Source organism: Nannospalax galili, unplaced genomic scaffold (assembly GCF_000622305.1).
Source record: "Nannospalax galili isolate Female #2095 unplaced genomic scaffold, S.galili_v1.0 scaffold1353, whole genome shotgun sequence".
In the NCBI taxonomy this organism is placed as follows: Eukaryota; Metazoa; Chordata; class Mammalia; order Rodentia; family Spalacidae; genus Nannospalax; species Nannospalax galili.
In genome coordinates, this window is record NW_008333501.1 from 47,789 (window position 1) to 68,142 (window position 20,354).

A 20,354-nucleotide genomic window follows, 5' to 3' on the forward strand; every position below is an offset into this window, starting at 1 on the left:
GCTGGTGCTTGTGGCCCTGAAGAACTGATTCTTGAAGTTCTGCAACTGGAGCCTCACCGGCTTGTCCCGCTTTAGTCCTGACGCGGGCCACACGTCGCAGTTGGGAATCTGCCCCACTCTGGAGCCCCCAGCCCTAGACCTCACAGGGTTGGAGAGCAGCTGCTCTTCCCCCTGCCACATCCCATACCTTGGCAGAATTTGAACCCAAGTGTTTTCTGCATCCTTGGCACGGTGAGGGTTAATCAACAACCCATCTGCCTCCATCCCAGAGGAGCAGCAGCAAGGGACCAACATGGAGGAGCCATAGTCATAGACCTGTGGAAGGGGTGTGGAAATGGCCCCCATGGCCCCTGGGCCTCAGTTTCCCCATCCAGGAATGGCGAGAGCAGAGTACTTAATCTGTGCGGATTTTTTTCTAATTTCGGTGACCCCTGCAGCTCATCCAGCCTGCCCAAGTTAGCCTATAGGCACTTCTTCCTCCGAGTCTATTGTATGGGGATCCCCAGGGGCCTCTGTGAGCCCATGGGAACTCTCTAGAGACACACCTCCTGCCAGCCCCTTGGCCGGGGCTGGGGAGGAGAGAACCAGGCAGGGCTGCTGATCGCATGGATTCCCTTTATTGAGCTGAACTAGTTACTGCAGTCAGATCAAGTCACATTTAAAAGCAGACCATCCAGTTGCACGGAAACCGATTATATTCATTACAGAGTTTTAATCACTGTCCGGTGAACTGGCAAATCCAATCAAAGCATTAGTCTTTAATTAAAAAATTAAAAGGAAATATTCAGACAATAGCCAAGCAATCACATCACGATGCACAATTACCTAGAATTGCAATTAAAAAGTAGTTAACCGAAGGGGGGAGAAAGAAAAACAAGAAAGAAAAAAAAAAGGCAAAGAAAAAAAAATCACACTAATCCTTTTTTTAAAACTATCAATATAATACATGAAGGAACAAAGGACAATAGCCTCAAAAAGCAGGTTTCTCTAACACTAGAAATGTAGTCTGCGGCGGAAACTCTAAAAGCACACTAGCTGTAGCAGGACAATAAAAAATACTGAGCATGGAATACTTTTAATCTCTGCCATTAATATTCATTTCCAGCTGCTTATAATAGCAGCGCCTCATGGCCAAATCATTAGAGTTTTACATCTGGGCTGCAAATGACACTTTGATTGGATGTAATGTTCAAATGGCCCTCCCCACGGCGTCTCCGGCAAGCCTTCTGCGGAGAGGTGTCCTGTCGCGAGGTCCCTCACTGTGCGTGCTGGCTCATCGTGTGGTTCTGCAAAGGCGAAGAAAGGAGACACGCATGAGGGCGGAAGAATGGCGAGCATGCCTGTCCCCTCCCACCCGGGGCATGGACGCCGAGAGCTGCAGAAAGCGGTTCGATCATTACAAAACAAAATGCGAAAGGAAAAAGTGCTCGGGGGACGCAGCTGCCAAGGCGCCACGTCGATCGGGGCTTGGGGATCAGTTCCTGTTGCTGCCAACCTGAGCTCCCCGCAAATTGTTTTTATTTTTATTATTATTATTATTTTTAGACCATTCGGGTAATACCTAGGGGATGGGCTACGTGGAGAACGGCCGGGGAGGTGGCAAGAACGCACGCCACCTCCTTGTCCCTCCAATGGCGACAAGTCTGAGCGCCTGCAGGCCGCCCCCGCGTCCCTCTCGGCCCCGTGCTCCCAGCTCTGAGCCGCGCAGGGGGAGACCGCAGAGGTGCGGAGCAGTGCGGCCTCCCAGAAGCACCCGAGTGGGCGCAGACTCGTCAAGGCGGTGGGCGGCCGACGCTGGCAGCCCAGGCAGGGGACAGGTCACCCAGCAGGAAGGGCCTTGGAAAGAGCCTCGCCGCTAGGCTCCCGGGGCCTTCCTGTGAGGTCACATGGGAAGGAGGTGGTGCGCTTCCGCTAGGAATCCAAGGCCTAGGTGGAACCCTGTGGCCAAACGCTTCCCTCGCGCCCCAGCCCAGGGCATATCCTCCCTCCTGCCAGCCCTGACGGGATGGCAGTGTGGATCTGTTTCCACTGCAGCCAGCAGCCTGGGGCTGGAGGCGGGACTGGGCTTCTGAAACCCAATCTTTTTGTTTCTTTTCTGCCGGTGCAGTGGCAAATTCAGACCAGTATCAGCCTAGCCCCAGGCGGCGCTCCACCTCGAGACATCTGGAGAAAGGAAGCAACCTCCTCCGGGGACAGTCAGGGCAGCAAGGCAGATCACCCGGTGCAGCTTCTGAGCATGCCTCGCCCCCACCCCGCACCCCCCCAGCCTGGGCATCCGGCCTCAGACCCTGCGAACTCCTCGTGGGCTGGGAGCTGCGACCTGCAACTCTGCCACTAACCACCAGGGGACAGGAGAGGCGCCGCGACTTTCTCCTGGACTTCAGGACTGGCTTCCAGGACCAGAAGATAACCACAGCTTTTCCCTGGAAGCCTTGGGGACCTGAGATGGAGATGGGACTATGGCTACTCCCCAACTTTGGAGCCCTCGGCAAGTCCGCAAGTCGCACCGACATAGGTGTATTGAGGTCGATCCGCACAAGACACAAGATAAGGAAACTGACTCAGGCGGACAAAATTATCTGCCCAACCTCAGCCGGCTAGGATGCTGGTGGGGCTAATCCTGGGGAACCGGAATCTGGTGCCCTGTACCCAGTGGTCAACCCAGTCCGTAGATAATCCATACCCTGTTTCAGACTAAAGCCCAGACTGCAAGCATGACCTGGCAACCCTGGATGGGTGTGTCACCGGGCCAAGGCCCAAGGCAGATTGTGTGAGTCAGAAGATGGGATGCTGGTGGTTTCCATGGGAACCCCCATCCTCCAGTCCAGTGAAGGCAATCAGTCAGTCCTGTGGTGGTGGAACTCATCCTGTGAACAGACCTGCTCTCCTTGTTACTCTGGGCCTCTCCTGTCTTAACCCACCTCCTCCAGCTACTCGGACCCGAGCCTTCCTCTAGTGCTCTGGACACTTGGTTGCTCTCCACCCCACCTTCCCTGTGATGCACCTCTGCCCAGGGCCCATTTGAGTCTGCGCACTTCTGTGGACAGAGCCAGGCTGCCTCTGCTGAGCTGCAGGCAGAGTGATAACACTTGGCCCAGGGCTGGGCACAAACTGGACCTTTCAAGCCCAACGATGGCTAATATACGCCTAAGGTGCTAACCCACACCAGGGTACAGAGCTGGTGCAAGTGTGGACTAGGTAGCATGCAGTGAGTTCCCATGGATGTGGACCAGTTCTGAAGATGGCAGAAAGCCAGGCAAGACTCTTGAGGGCTGCTTACCTCCATTGTGGGAGAAGGGGTGTCTGGGAACCTGGGGATTATGAAGCTACCTCTTTCCAACATACCAAGAACAAGGCCATATGACACACCATCTACCCTAGAGGTGGAAAGCCATGCCTTGAACGACCGACTAGGAAAATGTGAGAATAAATGCCACTTTTAGGGGTTTTCCCCTTTGCTTTTTAGGTTAGACTTACGAAAGAACTTCCTCCAAAGAGGGTGGATGGGTAAAATCACCTTCTTAAGGTTTTATTATAGCAACTAAAGCCTAGGATGTCACAGCAGATGGAAATGTCAAACTTGACGCCCCAGAGGGGAACAGCACCAGAATACATTCAGCACTATGTTATTAAGTACCGCTAGATGCTCTGCTCTGTGCTGGGCACAGCGAGGGGCAGGGGAAGACTCCAGCTGGACCCATCCCTGGAGGGACCTGATGCATGAGTAACAAGCACAGGATTAATGGTACAAACAGGAGCTCAGGAGGGCGTCAAGGTCACATGTGTGTACACACAATGTGTACATGTGCAGGGTAAAGGGGTGCTGCTGGAAGGGACCAGGTACTCAGCCAAGGAAAGCTTCAGCCCCACTATGGGCTAGGGCAGTTTCTGGGAGGACAGAGGAGTACCCAAGATCCATCACTAGGATTCCCCAAACACCCAATGGGGGTGCATCTGTAGTGGCTCTTCCGCCAGGCCAGGCTCTCCATCCAGCCCTCTGATGACCCCTCCCCCATGGTTCTTCAAGGGCTTTCTGGCTTCACATCTCTTCTCGGGTTATGTTTGGGCTATATTTAGCTCTTTCAGAGAAGGAAAAAAAATCAGTGTTTAAGGCACTTCCCATCACACAGACAAGCATTTTCCAGCACCATAAAAGTTGGCAGTGGGCCAGGTGAGAGCTGAGAAGAGCCTGGCTAGGAGGTCTGGCACCCACAGGCCTCAGTGCCTGCCAGGGAGACACAGGTGTGGGGCAGAGAAGCAGGTGAAGAAAATAAAGCAGAGGCAGGAGGCACAACTAAAGGCTCTCGGCTGGCATTCATCCACCGGGCAGCGCTCCTGCATGGGGTTTCTGTGATATCCTGACTCAGGGACTCTTCCCGATGCATGCTGCGGGTGTCCAGTCAGACCTAGGTGGGGTCCTTGGGCTGCCCACACTCTTTACTGCCCTTCTGTTGGCTGACAGCCACTAACTCCTTGCTGTGTTTGTGCAGGGTATGTGTGGACACAGGAGGAATGGGCTGGGTGTGTGGAGCTTGGTGGAGTGACATTCAAGGAACAGGCCAGCTAGAGGTTCACATAAGGTCCAGCTCTGGTTGCAAGAGCCAGAGCTCTGCCCACCTCCACAGTCCATAGTGTTGTGGACCTCTGTTCTGCAGCCTGGGTGGCTCTATCTTCTGTCCCTTGGCCTGGACTCCTCTTGGTCTATCACATCCAACCACCAGTGTCAAATTCAAGGACACAGATCCTTTACCATGCTGGTTGCCTGGGAGCACAAAGCAATGAGACTCCTCCTATCTGAGAAGCACAGGCTTGGGCCAGAGAGACTTCCTAGCCCTGCAGGTTGTATGCATACCCAACCCGTGTACCAGCTACTCTGATGACAAAAACCTACCAAGGCCCAGAACCTTGCCTGGCCCTTTCCAAATGCCCCCATTGCCACTAGCCACTGCCCTGGGTGACCACGAGGCAGGCAGGCAGCCTTAATGGCCCATTAGGACCTTAGTGGCCAAAAGGGCTATGTCCTGTTGTTCAAGCCTAGCCCTCATTTACCATCTATGTGTTCTTCTAGCAAGTTCTTTGGCCTCAGGAAATGATGGCATCTGTGGGATCAACCTACAAATGGTACTGAGAACAGTTGGAGCTACAGGAGGGCATCTGAGGCTCAATGGTCTGAGCAGCAGAGCCCTTTCCCTTGGGCCCCAAGGCTGGCAGCTCTCAGGAGTGCCTTGCATGGCCCTGCCCCCAGGACAGCAGGTGTCCTTGCTCCCACTCCACCATCCCTGGCTAGAACTTCCAGAACTTTGCCGTCCCTTCCCCCAGGGTGGGGGGAATGAGTGACCTGGTAAAGAGGAATCCTCAGGAGACTCCATAGCAGGGGAGGGGTACATACCACCAACACTCACTCATTCATTCATTAATTTATTCATTCATTCCCCAAACATTCACTGAGATCCTGTCTGTCAGGTCCCAGGCTGGACACTGGGCATACACAAGTGGAGAGGCCCTGACTTCTTCCTTCTGGGGCCCATGCTATCATGGTGAGGGTGGGGATCACTGGACTCATAGACATCGAAGACCCTTTCCTAGGAGGCAGGAAAAATGGACTCATTCCTGGAGACCCAGCCCTAGCTCTGGCCCTTGAGTCCCTATGGCAGGTTAAGAGACCAGAAATACTTAGCCCCACCCAGAACATCCATCCCACCACCTCATTCACTCTCCTCATCCAATTTGTGTGACTCTGGCCACATCTTGTTCCCCGCACACTGCTTTCCCGGTCCCACCTACAGAGCCTTCCCCTGGAAGCCACCCCATCTTCCTCTGGCTCTCAGTCTAGAAGAGGCTGTGGCCGATGCTCTTTCCCCATTTTGCTACCCTACTACTCCCTGGCAGCTGTGGTAAGCCCTTGTGAGCCTGATTTTATTGTGGCCTCTCTTCAAGGCCAGGGACCAAGCCCCAGGATGGGCCTCAGTCTGAGATTTTCTATTTCCAGAGGAAGGCAGATTCTTTAGGGCTGCTGTAGGACTCCATTCATTATGTGGCAGGAGAGAGAGAGAGAGAGAGAGAGAGAGAGAGAGAGAGAGAGAGAAGTAAAACTGCCTCTACCAAGCTTCCAGCTGCAAGATTTCACAGAAAACAGCAGAGGACCTCTGATGGGGACCTGCTCAGGAGGAAGCTGGCCTTCCGGTTCCCTTCAAGGACAGCTCAGGCTAGGGTTTGCACTAGGTGTACAAGAATGTGTGTGTGTGTGTGTGTATGAAGAGATAGCTTTACTAGGCAGAGTGAACCACCCAGACAGCTTGGAGGTGTGAGTAACACGGATAAAGACCGTGACTCACACTGATTGGGGCACACTATGTGGCTCACAGCATGTCAGACACCACATACGTCAGTAACATTCACTTATCTGAGTCCACAAAGCCCTGGTAGCCAAGCACCACCCTTATCCCTGCTGTGTGAGTGAGGACACTGAGGCATGGCGTGCTGGGGGCCCTGCAGTTTGGACTGGTGGCACAGGACGTGCACCATGAAGTGCTTGCAGAGCCCCTCTGTCATGGCACTACTCTGCCTGTGAGATGGGAAAATGCAGCATATGTTGGGGGAACAATGAATAATTCAGCTTGGCAGAAGCACAGGGTATGTGCTATGGAGACAAGCCTCCAAAGGAAGGCAGGGGCCTTATTGATGAGGCTCCGTGATGCCAGATGAGGCAGCTTGCCCTTAAATCTGGGCCATGGGGAGCCATCGAAGGTATTTGAGCTGTGGAGTAACATGACACAAGACAGAGGGGGAAGCTCACACCTCTAGCCAAAAAGGTATCTCAGTGGGGCCTCTGCTCTCTGTCCCTCAGCTCCCTCTCATAACCTCCTCCCCACCATACACTGTCATTCGTTTCTCCCTTTGGGGAGGGTGCAGACGCAGGCAGCTCTGCTTCCCTCTTGGCTGTGTATCACCTGGGCAGCCCCTCTCTGCTTGTGAGCACTTATTTTTAGCAGTGCTTGACAATCGTCCAAGGGTCTAAGACGAACAGATGGCCTGTCTTAAAGGCTCGTATGTTCACTAGTTTGCACTTCTGACAAACGGTGCGCGCACTCGAGAGCACCCCATAAACAGCACCGAATGAATACTCACAACACAATTTAGCTAATGCATGTCATTAAAATTAGGAGTGAGTGATGGTCGGGGCTCCCTATAAATGCCTGCCAGTGATGTGCTGCTCCCTGGGGGCCAGGCAGTGACATGTGCATACCCTACTTCCCCCAGCAACCTCCACCCTAGCAAGCCTTGTCACTGGCTTACCACCAGGACAGGGGAAGGTTTGCCCCCATGGAGTGACACCCACCCTTGGTGTCGGAGTGAGGCCCGTGTCCCAGAACAGCAGACTCTCCATGAGGCTTTCTTGCCTCTGTCGCCTGGGCCAGGAGGCAGTCTGCTCTCTGCATGCCACAGTAACAGGAAGTGAGCTTCTAAGGTTCAGCCAGGAAGGCAAGGTAGAGGGCAGGAGACATGGGGACCTCCTAGCCTGGGGGGAAATCTCGGCTATCAGGAAATCAAGGCGTAGCTTTGAGGGATGTGCAAGAGCAAGAGCAGGTTCAGGGACCCAAGAGATACCTGGGAGACAGAGGAAAAAGGTCCCTGACCCCAAAGTCCTTGACTAGCAGCTTTTCCCAGAGGCTGGTCAAGCCTTAGTTCCTTCTCCAATCCCTCACCTGCCCCTAGAACACAAAAGACTAAAGCAGGTAGCCCAGTCCATACCAGTTCCATAGGCAAGAATCATCTTCCCTCACATTTAAAGATGGGAGAAAATGTTGTGAAAACAGAGTCCAGTAGACTCCCCAGGGGCCAGCTCCACACTGCTGTGCTTTAGAAATGAGCACACCAGGGTACAGTAGCAGAGGGAGCCGAACTTGTACACAGGCCCCACTCAGAGTCACCCCCCGACAAAGACTAACATTACTGGCTCAGGGAACCTCAATCTCGGGGACTGGGGCAGTCCTTCAGCAGGTGAATGGGCCCAGTTGGTCTGAGTGCAAATTGGAGGGTGAGACTTCAGCAGATGTGCAAGGAAAGTTTTATTTTTGCTGTCACAAGTAGAGGGAGGAAGTAGTCCCAGGACTGCTTATAGATCTGTCCTTACAAGGCAACAGGGTACACACCTGACCCAAGCCCCTGAGCGAATTTGGCAACAGTGTCTTGAAAGATGGGTAATGGCTTGGTGGGTGAACACACGTTCACTTCCATGGACATCCATCCCTCCTGAGAGGCTATTTTAGCTCACAGTGACCACATCCACTCAGGTACCTGACTGGACCCTGGCTGCTGACAGTTCTCAAAAATGAATTAAGCCCTAGCTCCCTGCCCTCAAAAAGCCCAAGTCAGACCCCTAAAAGCTGACTGGGGCAAACCTGCCTATTGAAAAACCTAACCAGGAATGGTACCATGCCGTGATGAGATTTGGGAACCAAGAGCAAGCCAGGCCAGGGGCCTCTTTTCACCTCAGGCCAGATCTGCTCCAATTTGAGTTGATGTGCACATATGCTAGTGAGCCAGGTACAACCATGGGGCACGTATGCATGTGGGTCAGGCAAGCATGACTGAAGCAGTCTAGAGGTGGGGACTAAACTTAGGAAATGCTTGTGTTGGGAAAAGAACGGTGCTGGATTGGGAAAAGCTGCCCAATTGGTAGGGGCAGGACTGCTCTTGCCATGTGGGGCAGGGCTCTCCAGGAGGCTCCAGCACAGGGTCCTTGGTGCCAAGACTGAATGTTCAGGTTAGTGCAAGGCAATGGGGCTGCGGGGTTTGTATCAGCCTAAAGAGCTCAAGCTTGGAGGGAAAGGTGTGCTTCTCAGATCCACACCAGACCGCCGTGGATGACAGCACATCGGCTGGTGTGGCACAAAGAGCTGCTGGCTTTTTCAGAAACTTAGTCATGGAGATTTCTTCAAAAACTTCAAGCACCTCTGCATCGGCATTGAAAGCAGTGTGCGGGCCTACCACAACAGGTCTCAAGGTGAGTCTGGCCTGAGGCCTCTGGCATCTTCAGCACACTAACTGAGCCAAGGCTTCTAGGGCAGGGCCAGACAGGGGCAATGCCCTTCCGTGGCAGGTGGCTCCAGTGCTACTTAGGGTCCTCATCTGAAGAGAGTCATGAGACTTGGCATGGCAGGGTTCCAAAGAAGTTGGAGAGTTGAGAACGAAGCCCTGGTGAGGCCCTCACTGTCTGTATGTCCTGGTGCTCAAGGGTGTGGCCCACCCAACTGGCCTCCTGTTCTCTGGGTGTGCTAGTTCCTAGCACACTGTAGGAACCAGGCAGGTGGGGGAAGCTAGACTCTCCAGCTCTCTCCCCAGAGGCACACAGGAGCCTGAGATGGCTGACTCAGGGGTGACCCTTCTCTGTGCAGAGACCAGCACCGGTTTGCCATATTACCCAGTAGTTATGGCAATTACCCTCCCACTCTCCTTTCAAAGGATAGAGTCCTGTCATCCACCTCCCCCGGGTTCCTGCTGGGCAGAGGAGGGAGCAAGGTATTGTGGGCACAGTCTGTTGGGTATCTAAGAAAGCAGTGCATGAAGCAGGACTCATCTTGGGCCCAACACACAAATACACACCTACACCCACCTCTGTGCATGGACACTCCTAGCCACACACACAACATGCCAGTGCACAGATACCTCAGCTATCCCACATTCACTCATGCTCACTGATGCTTCCACATGCATGTACACCCACACCCCATTCAGTTACACACTTCTCTTGGATAACCTATAATTATCCCCTCCCTACATGTGAACACACCTGCATACCTCCAATGTTATCCCCCATAATCTTTTTTAGACAGTATTTTACTTATTATTTTAATTTTGTGTGTGTGTGTGTGTGTGTGTGTGTGTGTGTATTGCCTGGATACATGTAAGTGCACCCATGTGGTACAATACAATGCCCATGGAGGTCAGAAGAGGGCATCGAATCCCCTGGAACCCGAGTTACAGATGGTTGTTAGCTGCCATGTGGGTGCTGGGAACGGAACCCAGGTTCTCTAGAAGAGCCAGTGCTCTTAACCCTGAGTCATCTTTCTAGCTCCATACTCCCAAATCTTACATACAAGCACATACTGATGCCCTAAAACCTCACACACAAGGTCATACTGACACCCCACAACTTCACATACAGGCACACACTAACATCTCCAACTCCATATATGGGCATACACTAACACACCACAACCTCTCACACAAGCACATACCAGCATCCTACCACCTCATCACACAGGAACACACTGACACCCCACAATCTCACACACAGGTACACTGACACCCACCACCTTACACACAAGCACATGCAGTCCTCCCACTGACACACTGCTGCTTATGTCTGTGGTGGTTAATCTGTCAACTGCACTGGATTTGGAACCACCTCTGGGCATATCCAAGGGTGTTTCCAGAGAAATATACATACATACACACACACACACATACATACATATATGTATGTATATATAAAATGTGTTTTGCCTGCATGTATGTAAACATGCAGTGCAATGCCCATGGAAGCCAGAAGAGGGTGCTGGATCTCCTGGAACTGGAGTTATGGACAGTTGTTAGCAGCCATATGGGTGCTGGGAACTGAACCCCAGTCCTCTGCAAGATCAGCCACTGGAGAGGCTGTCACTGAAGAGGGAAGTCCACCCTGAATGTGAGCAGCACCATCCTCATGGGTTGGGATTCCAGACGAAGTAACAAGGGAAGCAGAACTCTCTGCTCTCTGCTTCCTAATCTGCTGCGATGTGAGGAGTCCCAGCTACAAGCTTTGCTGTCATGAACTCTGCCAGACTGCCCCCACCATGATCATGGACTGCAGCTTTCTGTCAGGTATTTGGTCACAGCAACAAGAAAAAGTACCTAGCCCTGTGTCATTTTGGCATTTGGTCTCACACTGCATAGCTCACTTGCCCCCTCCACTGCTGAGACCCTTCCAAAGTGCTTGTGACAGGCCCAGTAGGGTTTGCTCCTTAAGGAGGCATGGCTGTTCACTGGAGGGTCAGCTTAAGCTCCCAGAGATCCCAAACATACCCAGAGTAAACCCAGGACCCTGTCTGGGTCTCAGATAATTCCTGTTCTCAACCAATTCTACTTCCCCAAACACGCCAAAGCCTTTCCAGTCTCAGCCTTCCCAGCAGCCTTCCCCAGCATCCTGGTCTTTGCACCTACACCATGCCTTGCAGCAACTGTCCTGCCCACCCATCCTAGTGCATCTCTGTACCTGCCAGCTGTTTCTTTCCAGCATATGCCTCAACTCCAAGCACCCCAGCTGTTTAGCCTTCATCTTGCTGTAAGCTCCAGGAGTCAGGGACAGTCTCAGCTCCCCCTGCTCCCGCCTGGTGCTGGCTTGGGCTGCGCTTGGTACAAGCTGGGCAGCAGAGTGAATGGAGGCCAAGGGAGAGGAGAAGCAGCACAGTTCCCCCTCCCCAGGAACCCCCTGTCCAGGACACACTGGACAGTCGTCTTAAAAGTGTCCGGGATCCTTTGAGGACATTATGCTAGGTGAAATATGCTGGCCACAGAAGGGCACATATTACAGGACTCTTCCCATATGGAGTCCTGAGAATAGGGCAGCTCATAGAGCAGCATGTGGCTGCCAGGGGCAAGAAGAGGGGCAGGGAGGGAGTGTTTAAGGGGGACAGAGTTTCAGGTTGGGCAGATGAAAGCATTCTGGGGATGGAGGTGGTGATGGTTTGTGATACTGTGATCATCTCAATGGCACTTGAGTGTATTGTTCAGAATGGTGAAGATGAGGAACTTCATATTAAGTGAATTTACTATTTGCCACAACTGAAAACAGGTGGGCAGGACAGGTGAAAAAGAGAATTGCATTCTTTATCCAGGGCAATGGTACAGGGCAGCCACTTCATATCTGTGGCTGAGGGTGCACAGGCTACAGTAGCCTGTGGCATCCTAGGCTGGGTGGGTAGAGTTATAGCATCTAGGAATACCATGCCACCCGGGGGTTGACTGCTTACAAGCTACACATCCATGCTGCAGAGGGCCTTCCTCCATGAGGGCAGAGCCAACCATAGTCAATGGTATGGCTCCCCAAGCCAGGCAGTGAAGGTGTAGCGCCTTAGGAGATAGGAGCACAGATGCCCAAGGCCCACTGACAAAAGGCCTTACCTGTGGTCCCTGCTGTGCCAGGGGCACAGGGCCCTGATGGCTACTGAAAGAGATTTCTGAGTCTCCCCAGCACTGAGGAGGAAGGCAGGAGGTAAGCATGAGATCAACCCATGTTACAACAACAACAATTAAAAAAAAAAACAACAACAACAAAAAAAACACATAGGGAAAACCTGCAGAGAGAGGGCCGCTTCCCCTTAGCTTGTTTCTGACTCTTCACAGGTTTCTACTACAGAATCATCCTGTCTCATAAACAAAAAAGCAGGGCAGCTAGCTGGTAGTGGGATGGAAGACCTGAAAATCAGGGCTGTCCTAGAAAATCTAGGTCACACGGCCACTAATTATACAGAACATGCATGTTCAGGTCCCTGAACTGAGCTGGTGTGTTTAGGTTTTGTAAATGATACATGAAAACTTTGATCAGATCTGTTTCTACTTTGTTCCAAATTCCTCCTAAAGAAGAAACTTTCCTGCGCCTTCAAATTTCTGGAAAATTATCCCTGCCAACAAAGCTGTTTAAACAGATATTCTGTGAGTGGTTGCCCTCAGAAACATCACACCCAACACTTTGTACAAATGGCTTCCAGCACCTACTCAACTGCCCCTCCTCACCCACAGCCCCCCAGGCTGCAGGGGTAGAAGTCTGGAAGATGGACCTAATTTACTGTGATGAATTGTGGCATGCGCCACTGATCCATGCTGCAGCTGAGACCCATTACAGCTAATGATGTCCATAGTCCTCCTGAAACACGTAGGTGTGCACCCTTTGCAGTCCTGAAGGAGTCATGCAGTACAAATCCAAGGGTACAGGGTGTTCCTGCCACTTCTGAGATGTTGTTCCCATACATCTGGCAATGCCTTCTTTGTCCTGCACTAAGCCACGGCCACAGTGTCCCTGCCCCATGAACACCAAGTGGGTCTGCCTGATGCTTCTCTTCCACCCTGGGAGAACTCACTGGCTCCATGAGTGAGACCTAGAATCATCTATAGACCTGGTCTATTCTATCCCACTCAATCCACCAAAGGGGTATGTGTGCGTGTGTGCAAAAACAGTTTTAAGGTGAGGTGTATAACAACAGTTGAGTGTAAATTAAGAGCACATGAGGAAGACACTCTAAAAACTGAATATAGGGGGCTGGAGAGAGAGCTGCTCTGGTAGAAGACCCATGTTTGGTTCCCAGCACCCACTTCTGGTAGATAACTACCTGTAACTCCAGCTCCAGAGGATCTGACACCTCTGTCCTCCTTGAGCATCCACACTCATGTACACACACACACACACACACACACACACACAAAGATGTAGTCTATGGCTCAGAGCATAGTCTATCTTGGAGAGTGTCCATATGAACTTGAAAAGACTGCTCATACTGGGAGTGGAGAGATAGTTCAGCAGTTAAGAGCACTGGCTACTCTTGTAGAGGACCTGGGTTCAGTTCCCAACACCCACATGATGGCTAATAACCATTCATAACTCCGGTTCCAGGGGATGTGACACTCTGATGGGTGGGTAGATGGGTGTTACCTGATGGATGGAAAAATAGTAGATGGATGCTGGGTGGCTGAATGAACGTGCGAGTGACTGAATGATGAGATTCATGAATGAATATATGGGTGGGAGGTGGATGTGTTGGTGAAAAGACAACAGGTTTGGAGTTTAAATCTGGCCTTAGTCACTTTTACCTTTGTGACCCTAGGCACTAAAAGGTGGGGCTAATGATACCTGTCTTACAGTCTTGTTATGAGGTTCAAATTAGATAAAAGGTTTTACAGCACATAAAATGTGTCAGATGGGGCAGCCAATTACTGCTGAGTAGGACAATAACATTTGTAAAACTAAATAAAAATAAACAAACAACCAAGAAACCCATGGTGAAGGGTGGCAGCCTAGATCCAGCACTGACCAGCTCTGTGGCCTCAAGGAGTTAATTAACCTCTCTGTTCCTCATTTTTTTCATCTCAATAGAGGCATCATGAGGATTAGGCATTTAATGCTTCAAGGTGCTAAGGACAATGCCTGGCACTCGATATGCACTAAATAACATTAGCATTTCCCTAACTAAGAAACTGATGTTGTTCCTCAGCCTTGTTACCCAGCTGGCCAGAGCTGCCCCAAACCACCATTTCTAAGTCTACCATGTCTTGTCTTTTGCCACACCCTCACCCTGTTGTCCCCTGGTGCCACCCAAAGGCCACACCAAACTGAAATTGTCACCCAGTGCAGTCCTGGACAAGCCCCGGCCAGTTCGCTTGATTCTATGTAAACTTCAGCACAGAGTACACTCACTATTGACATAGTGAGATTAATTTCCTGCCACCTCCCCCTCCCATGCCCAGCGCCCACCTTCTGCTCCTGTGAGTGTTGAAGGTACCGCTGACTGCTGCTCTGAAATGCCAACTTGCATTTCTCATCATTAATTTCTTTCTAAATGTCATTAGTAATTGTTCCTGCTGCACCAAAGTGTACAATCCAAGCTCCCACCAAGAGTACCCTGGTCTTCCCTCTCTGCTGGTGGGGTCAAGACCCTACCACACCAGAGCCCAGGTTCCTGGCAGGAGGCAGCCAACAGCCCCCAACAACAGGCGGTTTGAACAAGAGTGACCCAACCACACAGAAACTTATCCAGGGTACTGGAGCAATGGATGCAGGCCTAGGATCCAGGCTGCCTGGGTCCACTACTGTCCACCTGTGCCTTGGTCTCGCATCTGTAACAGGGAGATTGCACCGAGGTAAACAGCAGAGGGTGCAGAAGGCTTCCCACTGGGCCTGGCTGCTGGTCTCACTGGTATTCCCCACCGCTTCTTGCTTAGTGGCAGGGTCAGCTCTGCCACTAATAAGCTGGGTGACATCGACTGGCCTCTCAGAACCAGACCCACCCATCAAAAGTGGAGAGCTCAGCACTTGGGAGCCTGAGGGAGGAAGATCAAGAATTTGGTTGGAGTGTACCCTGGCTACATAGCAACAGACGGTCTCAACAAACAACGCAAAAGTGGGATGGTAATATTAACTGCCAACTCTGCCGCCAAGATTGCCTCCTCTATCAGGCTCTCCTTGGGTCCAGGTCTCAGTGGCCTGTTGTGCAGAGGTAGAGTCCCCTCTAAGGGAGTCGTATGTCCCAGGTAGGTCCCAATGACCAGCAGTGCTGACCTCACACCCTTACCCCCTGCCCCTGTCCTTGTACATTAGATGGCCCATCTCTGCCCACGTGGGGCAAAGCTTCATACTGTGCGAACCTCTGTGGACACTCAAGCACATGTCACCTATAGTCACTGGTATTGTCATTGTTACTAAGAAACTGAAGGCATTTGTCCCGCCTGAGATGGCACCAGAGAGGGGCTAGGATCACAGCACACACAATGGCCCCAGGCTTGAGGCTCCTGGCAGCTCCCTGTGCCCATCTGTTGTGATGGCATGATGCCCTGGAAAGTTGGTTGGCCCTCAGCCCTAGGGCATGAATGGCAGACTTCAATGGGCAGCCTAAGGCCCATTCCAAATGCCATCTTTGCTCAAAGTAGAGCCTTTAGGGAGGCTCCCAGGCCCCACCTGGGCCTCAGCATGCTTCAGTGCTCAGTTGGACTGACCCCTAGGGCCCAGGGGGCATCTGAGCAGAGCTGTCCACAGACTCTAGCCACTCTTCCACCCCCTCCTCTCTGTGACCATAGAGAAGTCCCTGCACACTCAGGGCTGCAGTCTTATACCCCAGGAGCTGTGCCTGGCGCCGGCCTCACCCCCCCTGGAACTGGCCTCTATGGGATACAAGGCTGTTTTCCACTCCAGCACCCTGAAAGAGCTCTCCCTCAGCTCCCACTGCCTTAGCGGGGGTGAGCTGTCTGACTATGAGACCCTCTCGAGTGGGAAGCCCAGCAAACAGTCCTGGGTGGGGCTAGCCCTGGGAGCCCAGTCAGCACTGGGGTGGGCACTCATGCTCCCACTGTGCTAAAGTGGGCACTCAGACCCATGTAGTGTTTACCTCAAGTCTTCTACATATAAGCCCTACACTGTCACATGCAGTCCCTCGGGACATGCAGCTGCCCCCAGCGACGGCAGCAGGAACGTTGACAACGGCGGCCAGTGATGAGGTCAGACTCAGTTGGCCTTGTGCCTCTAGATAATAGATAAACCAAAGCTCAGAGACACACAGCAGCTGGTCACAGCAAATGGTAACCTGGCTACAGTGGGGGAGGCAGAGCCCAGGGCTCCTGACATGTCCTGCAGGGCTGAGCCGTGTGACTGCTTTGTGGTCCATATACTTTATTTTTATATTTTGAGATCTTGTATCCAAAATGCTTAGCACCAGGAATGTTTCAGATTTTGACTTTTTAAAAAACATATTTTATTATTTTTATTTTATGTGTAAGCGTGTATTGCCTGCATGTAGGTAGGTGCACCCATGTCAGGCAATTCCCACAAAGATCAGAAGAGGCCGTTGAATCCCCTGGGACTGGAGTTATGGACAGTTGTTAGCTGCCATGTGGGTGCTGGGATTCGAACCCGGGTCTTCTGCAAGAACAGTCAGTGCTCTTAACTGCTGAGCCATCTCTCCAGCCCCCGATTTTGACTTTTTTAATTTAGAATTTTGCTGGTGTAGGGGGCATGTTTGAGGCAAGGTCTCCCTGTAGCCTCAGGTGACCTGGAACTTGCTACGGTAGACCAGGCTGGCTTGATCCCACAGAAATTCATGTGCCTCTGATTCTGCTGGGATTAAAGGCATGTGCTTGCATATATAATGAATACCCAAGTCTGTACACAAAATTCATTTATGTTTGCAAATACCCTACATGTATAGCCTGAAGGAACTTTTAAGCAGCATTTTAAATAATTTTCTGCATAAAACACAGTATCATGGTGTGGAATTTTACACTTGTGACATCATGCTGGCTCACAAAAAGAATGAAATTTTGGAGCTCTTCAGATTTCAGATTTTCTGATTAGAGATTCTCAGCTGTGCCACAGGACTGAGAGGCAACAGTAAAATCCTACACAATTACCCTGCAGTCCACAAGCGTGGAATAAAGACCTGTCCTTACTAGTGCGCCGTCCCCTCCATACAACAGGTGCACTGCTTATTCTAGGACTTTGTGTGTCTCTATCACCTGAACACATCTGGAATGTAGTAGGTGCTCAGCAAACATGGAGGTCACACTGAGCACACGCATGCACCATTGACCAGCTGACTTACTGATTGACTGAAGAAACCCTGAGCACCCAGACTACAGTCACAATGACAGTGACAACACTGGCTGATGTTCATGGACCTGATGCTAGAGGCTTTAGGAAATAGAACCTTCAGACCCTCAGTACTCCACAGGAAGGGACTGTTACCCCTGGACCGCTGAGGCTCAGAGAAGGCCAGCAACTTGCTCAGCATCACATACCTGCCTGGCAGTGGGGCTGGGATTCAAAGACAGGCCAAGGGGCACAGGGCAAGCAGGGCCTTACCACCATGCTGCCACATGCAGACATAGGCTGTGCTAGGCTCTTCTTGCCCTTGTGGGGAAGTCAGGAGACACCGTGACCCCACTGGAAACCCATTACCACTAGTTCCAAGAGCCCTGGCTTTCTAAATCCTCCACACTTGAGAACAGCAACTCAGGGCAGCCCCACTGACATAGGAGACCACTGTGGCCAGACAGAAGCAATGTCTGTGAAATATTAGGGAGGGCTGGGCCCAGAAGGCTAGCAGCTCAGCCCCCAAGGCTCCTGCCTTCAAGAGTGACCAACTTCAGCTCCAGCAACAGAGTCTAACTCCTGGGAACCACTGGGATGGAACCCCCATCTAGTCCCATCTAAGACCAAGCTCAGGAGCTCTGCTTTCCCTTCTCACCACTTCCAAGGGCTGGGCATTCTTTAAAGCAGGATGGGACATGCGGCTCACAGAAGAAAGCACAGCTAAAGAGTCGAATGCTAAGTACATGCCTACAGCGCTTTTACTTTTTAATTATTATTAGTTATAATTATCTGGCTGAATCTGACAGCAGTAGCACAAAGCAGGAAGGAAACTGGCATCTCGATTACCCATCTTATCAGGATCAGGAATCTCTGACAACGGGCTCGGAATCTGAAGATTATGTCCTTCTTTTCCTCCTCTTCCTGTTGTGTTCTCTTTCCTACGTTCCAAGAGTTCAAAGAATATGGAAAGTAGGTGGATGGATGGATGGATGGATGGATGGATGGATGGATGGTGAGTAGGTAGATAGGTGGGGTATGTGACAGGTATACAGGATGGGTGAAAGAGCAGATGGATAGTGGATGGGTGAATAGGTGACTAGATATAGAGTAGGTGGATGGATGGGTGGGTGGATGGAAAGTGGATGGATGGATGGATGGATGGATGGATGGTGAGTAGGTAGATAGGTGGGGTATGTGGCAGGTATACAGGATGGGTGAAAGAGCAGATAGATGGATAGTAGAGGGGTGAGTAGGTGACTAGATAGAGGGTAGGTGGATGGATGGGTGGGTGGATGAATGGATGACAGAAAAAAAAAAAACCTTCATCCTCCAAAATCTCCTATTTACATGGGAAATCAGGAATAGACAGGTTATTTATAATTTGTATTGGCAAAGAGGTCAGAAGCTAAACCAATGCCAGAAGGAAATGCCAGAAGGAGGGTGATGGGGAGCTTCTCAGAGGCAGGACCCCTTGATCTGGCTGAAGCAGAAATAAGGAAGTGTCCCAGCAGGAAGGGGAGCCCATGTGTCCCAGGAGCACCCCGATCGAAATGAGAAGAGCACAGCAGACAGGCAGCTGCCAACCTCCTGCTCCTCCTCTGTCCCTTGAACGCCCCAAGTCTGCCTGGGCCTTTGCACTGGCTTTCCCTCTTCTTGAAGGGTCCCCCAGCTATTCCCCATTCTGGCTTTCTCCATTTCAAGTCTAGGATGAAATGCTAACCTTTCCTGACCACCTATTAAAATTTTTCAGTAGTAACTTTTCCTTCTTTTTCTTTTTTTTTTCTTTTTAAGACAGGGTCTCCTTGTAGGACCAGCTGGCCTGGAACTTGCTGCCTGCTTCTGCCTTCCGAGCGCTGGGACTAAAAGTATTTGCCACCACAACTGACCATAGCACTAACTTCCTGTGTGTGTGAATGCACGCACAGACAGACACACATATCTCTATCACCTATATCACAATATAGTGTTTTATCCATGAATTTACTGGCTTGTTGTCAATGTTAGAATGTCACCTATGAGAGGAGGACCCTGTCTGTTTCCCAGCTTCATTCAAGGCCCCTAAAATATTACCAGGTTGTGAGTGTGTATTAAATGAATAATGAAAACAGGGAAGAACCTGGGCAAGAAAGGGCCCAGTAGAACAAAGCTCACGCCCACTAGCTCACAAACACCTCCCCCTGGCTGGGCACCAGGATCCAGCCTGGTAGGGCTGGGCTCACACCATCAGAGTGCTCCGGGTTGCTTGTTAGAACACCAGCTCTGCTTTTAATCAATTGTAATCATTTAGCTGGAAGCGGCATGATTAGGCGCACACAAGCAAACAGCGTGAGCTAATCCTTTAAACAGGCCCGCTCGACGCTGTGCTGGCCGCTTGGCCGCCGCGGGCCAGCTTGGAATTGCTTCCTACAACCCCTGGCTTTGTCAATGAGGGTCTCAAGAGTCTAGGGTATGGAGCAGACCCACTCCCCCTGCCCAGCCCACCAAGGAGAAATGGGTGTGTGCGCTCGCCAGTGTGAATGCCTGTGTGAACATGTGCACGAGTGTATGCGCCATGAACTTGGACTCAAGTGCTCAGGCAGTCTGCCCCCACCAGCTCAGAAATGCCACAGCTATATTGTAAAGAAAGAGACAGACCATTCTCCAGCTCCAGGCTCCATCACCACCTTGCTTGCATCAAGCAAGTCCCAGGAGGCCATAACAAGTTTGAGCAGCAGGACCAGGGAGTGAGAGGTCTCAGGCACTGGACTCTCCATAGCTAGAGCTATCCCCTCCTCACTACAAGCCAAGCCTCAACAGAACCCACCCTCTGGTTCCTCTGCAGGTGATAAGCTCTGCAGGCCATAGGCCTCCAGCCCCTACCTGCCAGGCCTGGCTCTAAGCAGAGTAGCCCCACACACAGCGTTCCCACCTGGATCACCCAGGAGCACTTTTTTTTTTTTTTTTTTTTTTTTTTAAAAAAAAAAAAAAAAAAAAAAAAAAAAGAGGACGATAAATCTTTCACTGTGATATATCAAAATAA

General features: G+C 51.4%; 1 protein-coding gene across 3 annotated transcripts in view; it reads right to left on the reverse strand.

The window, feature by feature from the left end:
* Positions 1-200: 200 nt before the first annotated feature.
* The window catches only part of Znf423 (zinc finger protein 423), a 250,663-nt gene continuing 230,509 nt past the window's right edge, over positions 201-20,354 (reverse strand). For 2 of the 3 annotated variants that reach the window (XM_008828300.1, XM_029561201.1), the window contains one exon: positions 596-1,286. In XM_008828300.1, coding sequence (XP_008826522.1) covers positions 1,257-1,286 — 30 coding nt within the window. In that variant the 3' untranslated portion in view covers positions 596-1,256. Of the gene's footprint in view, positions 1,287-20,354 lie in introns of all 3 variants that reach the window. The other variant, XM_029561200.1, reaches the window with a different exon arrangement.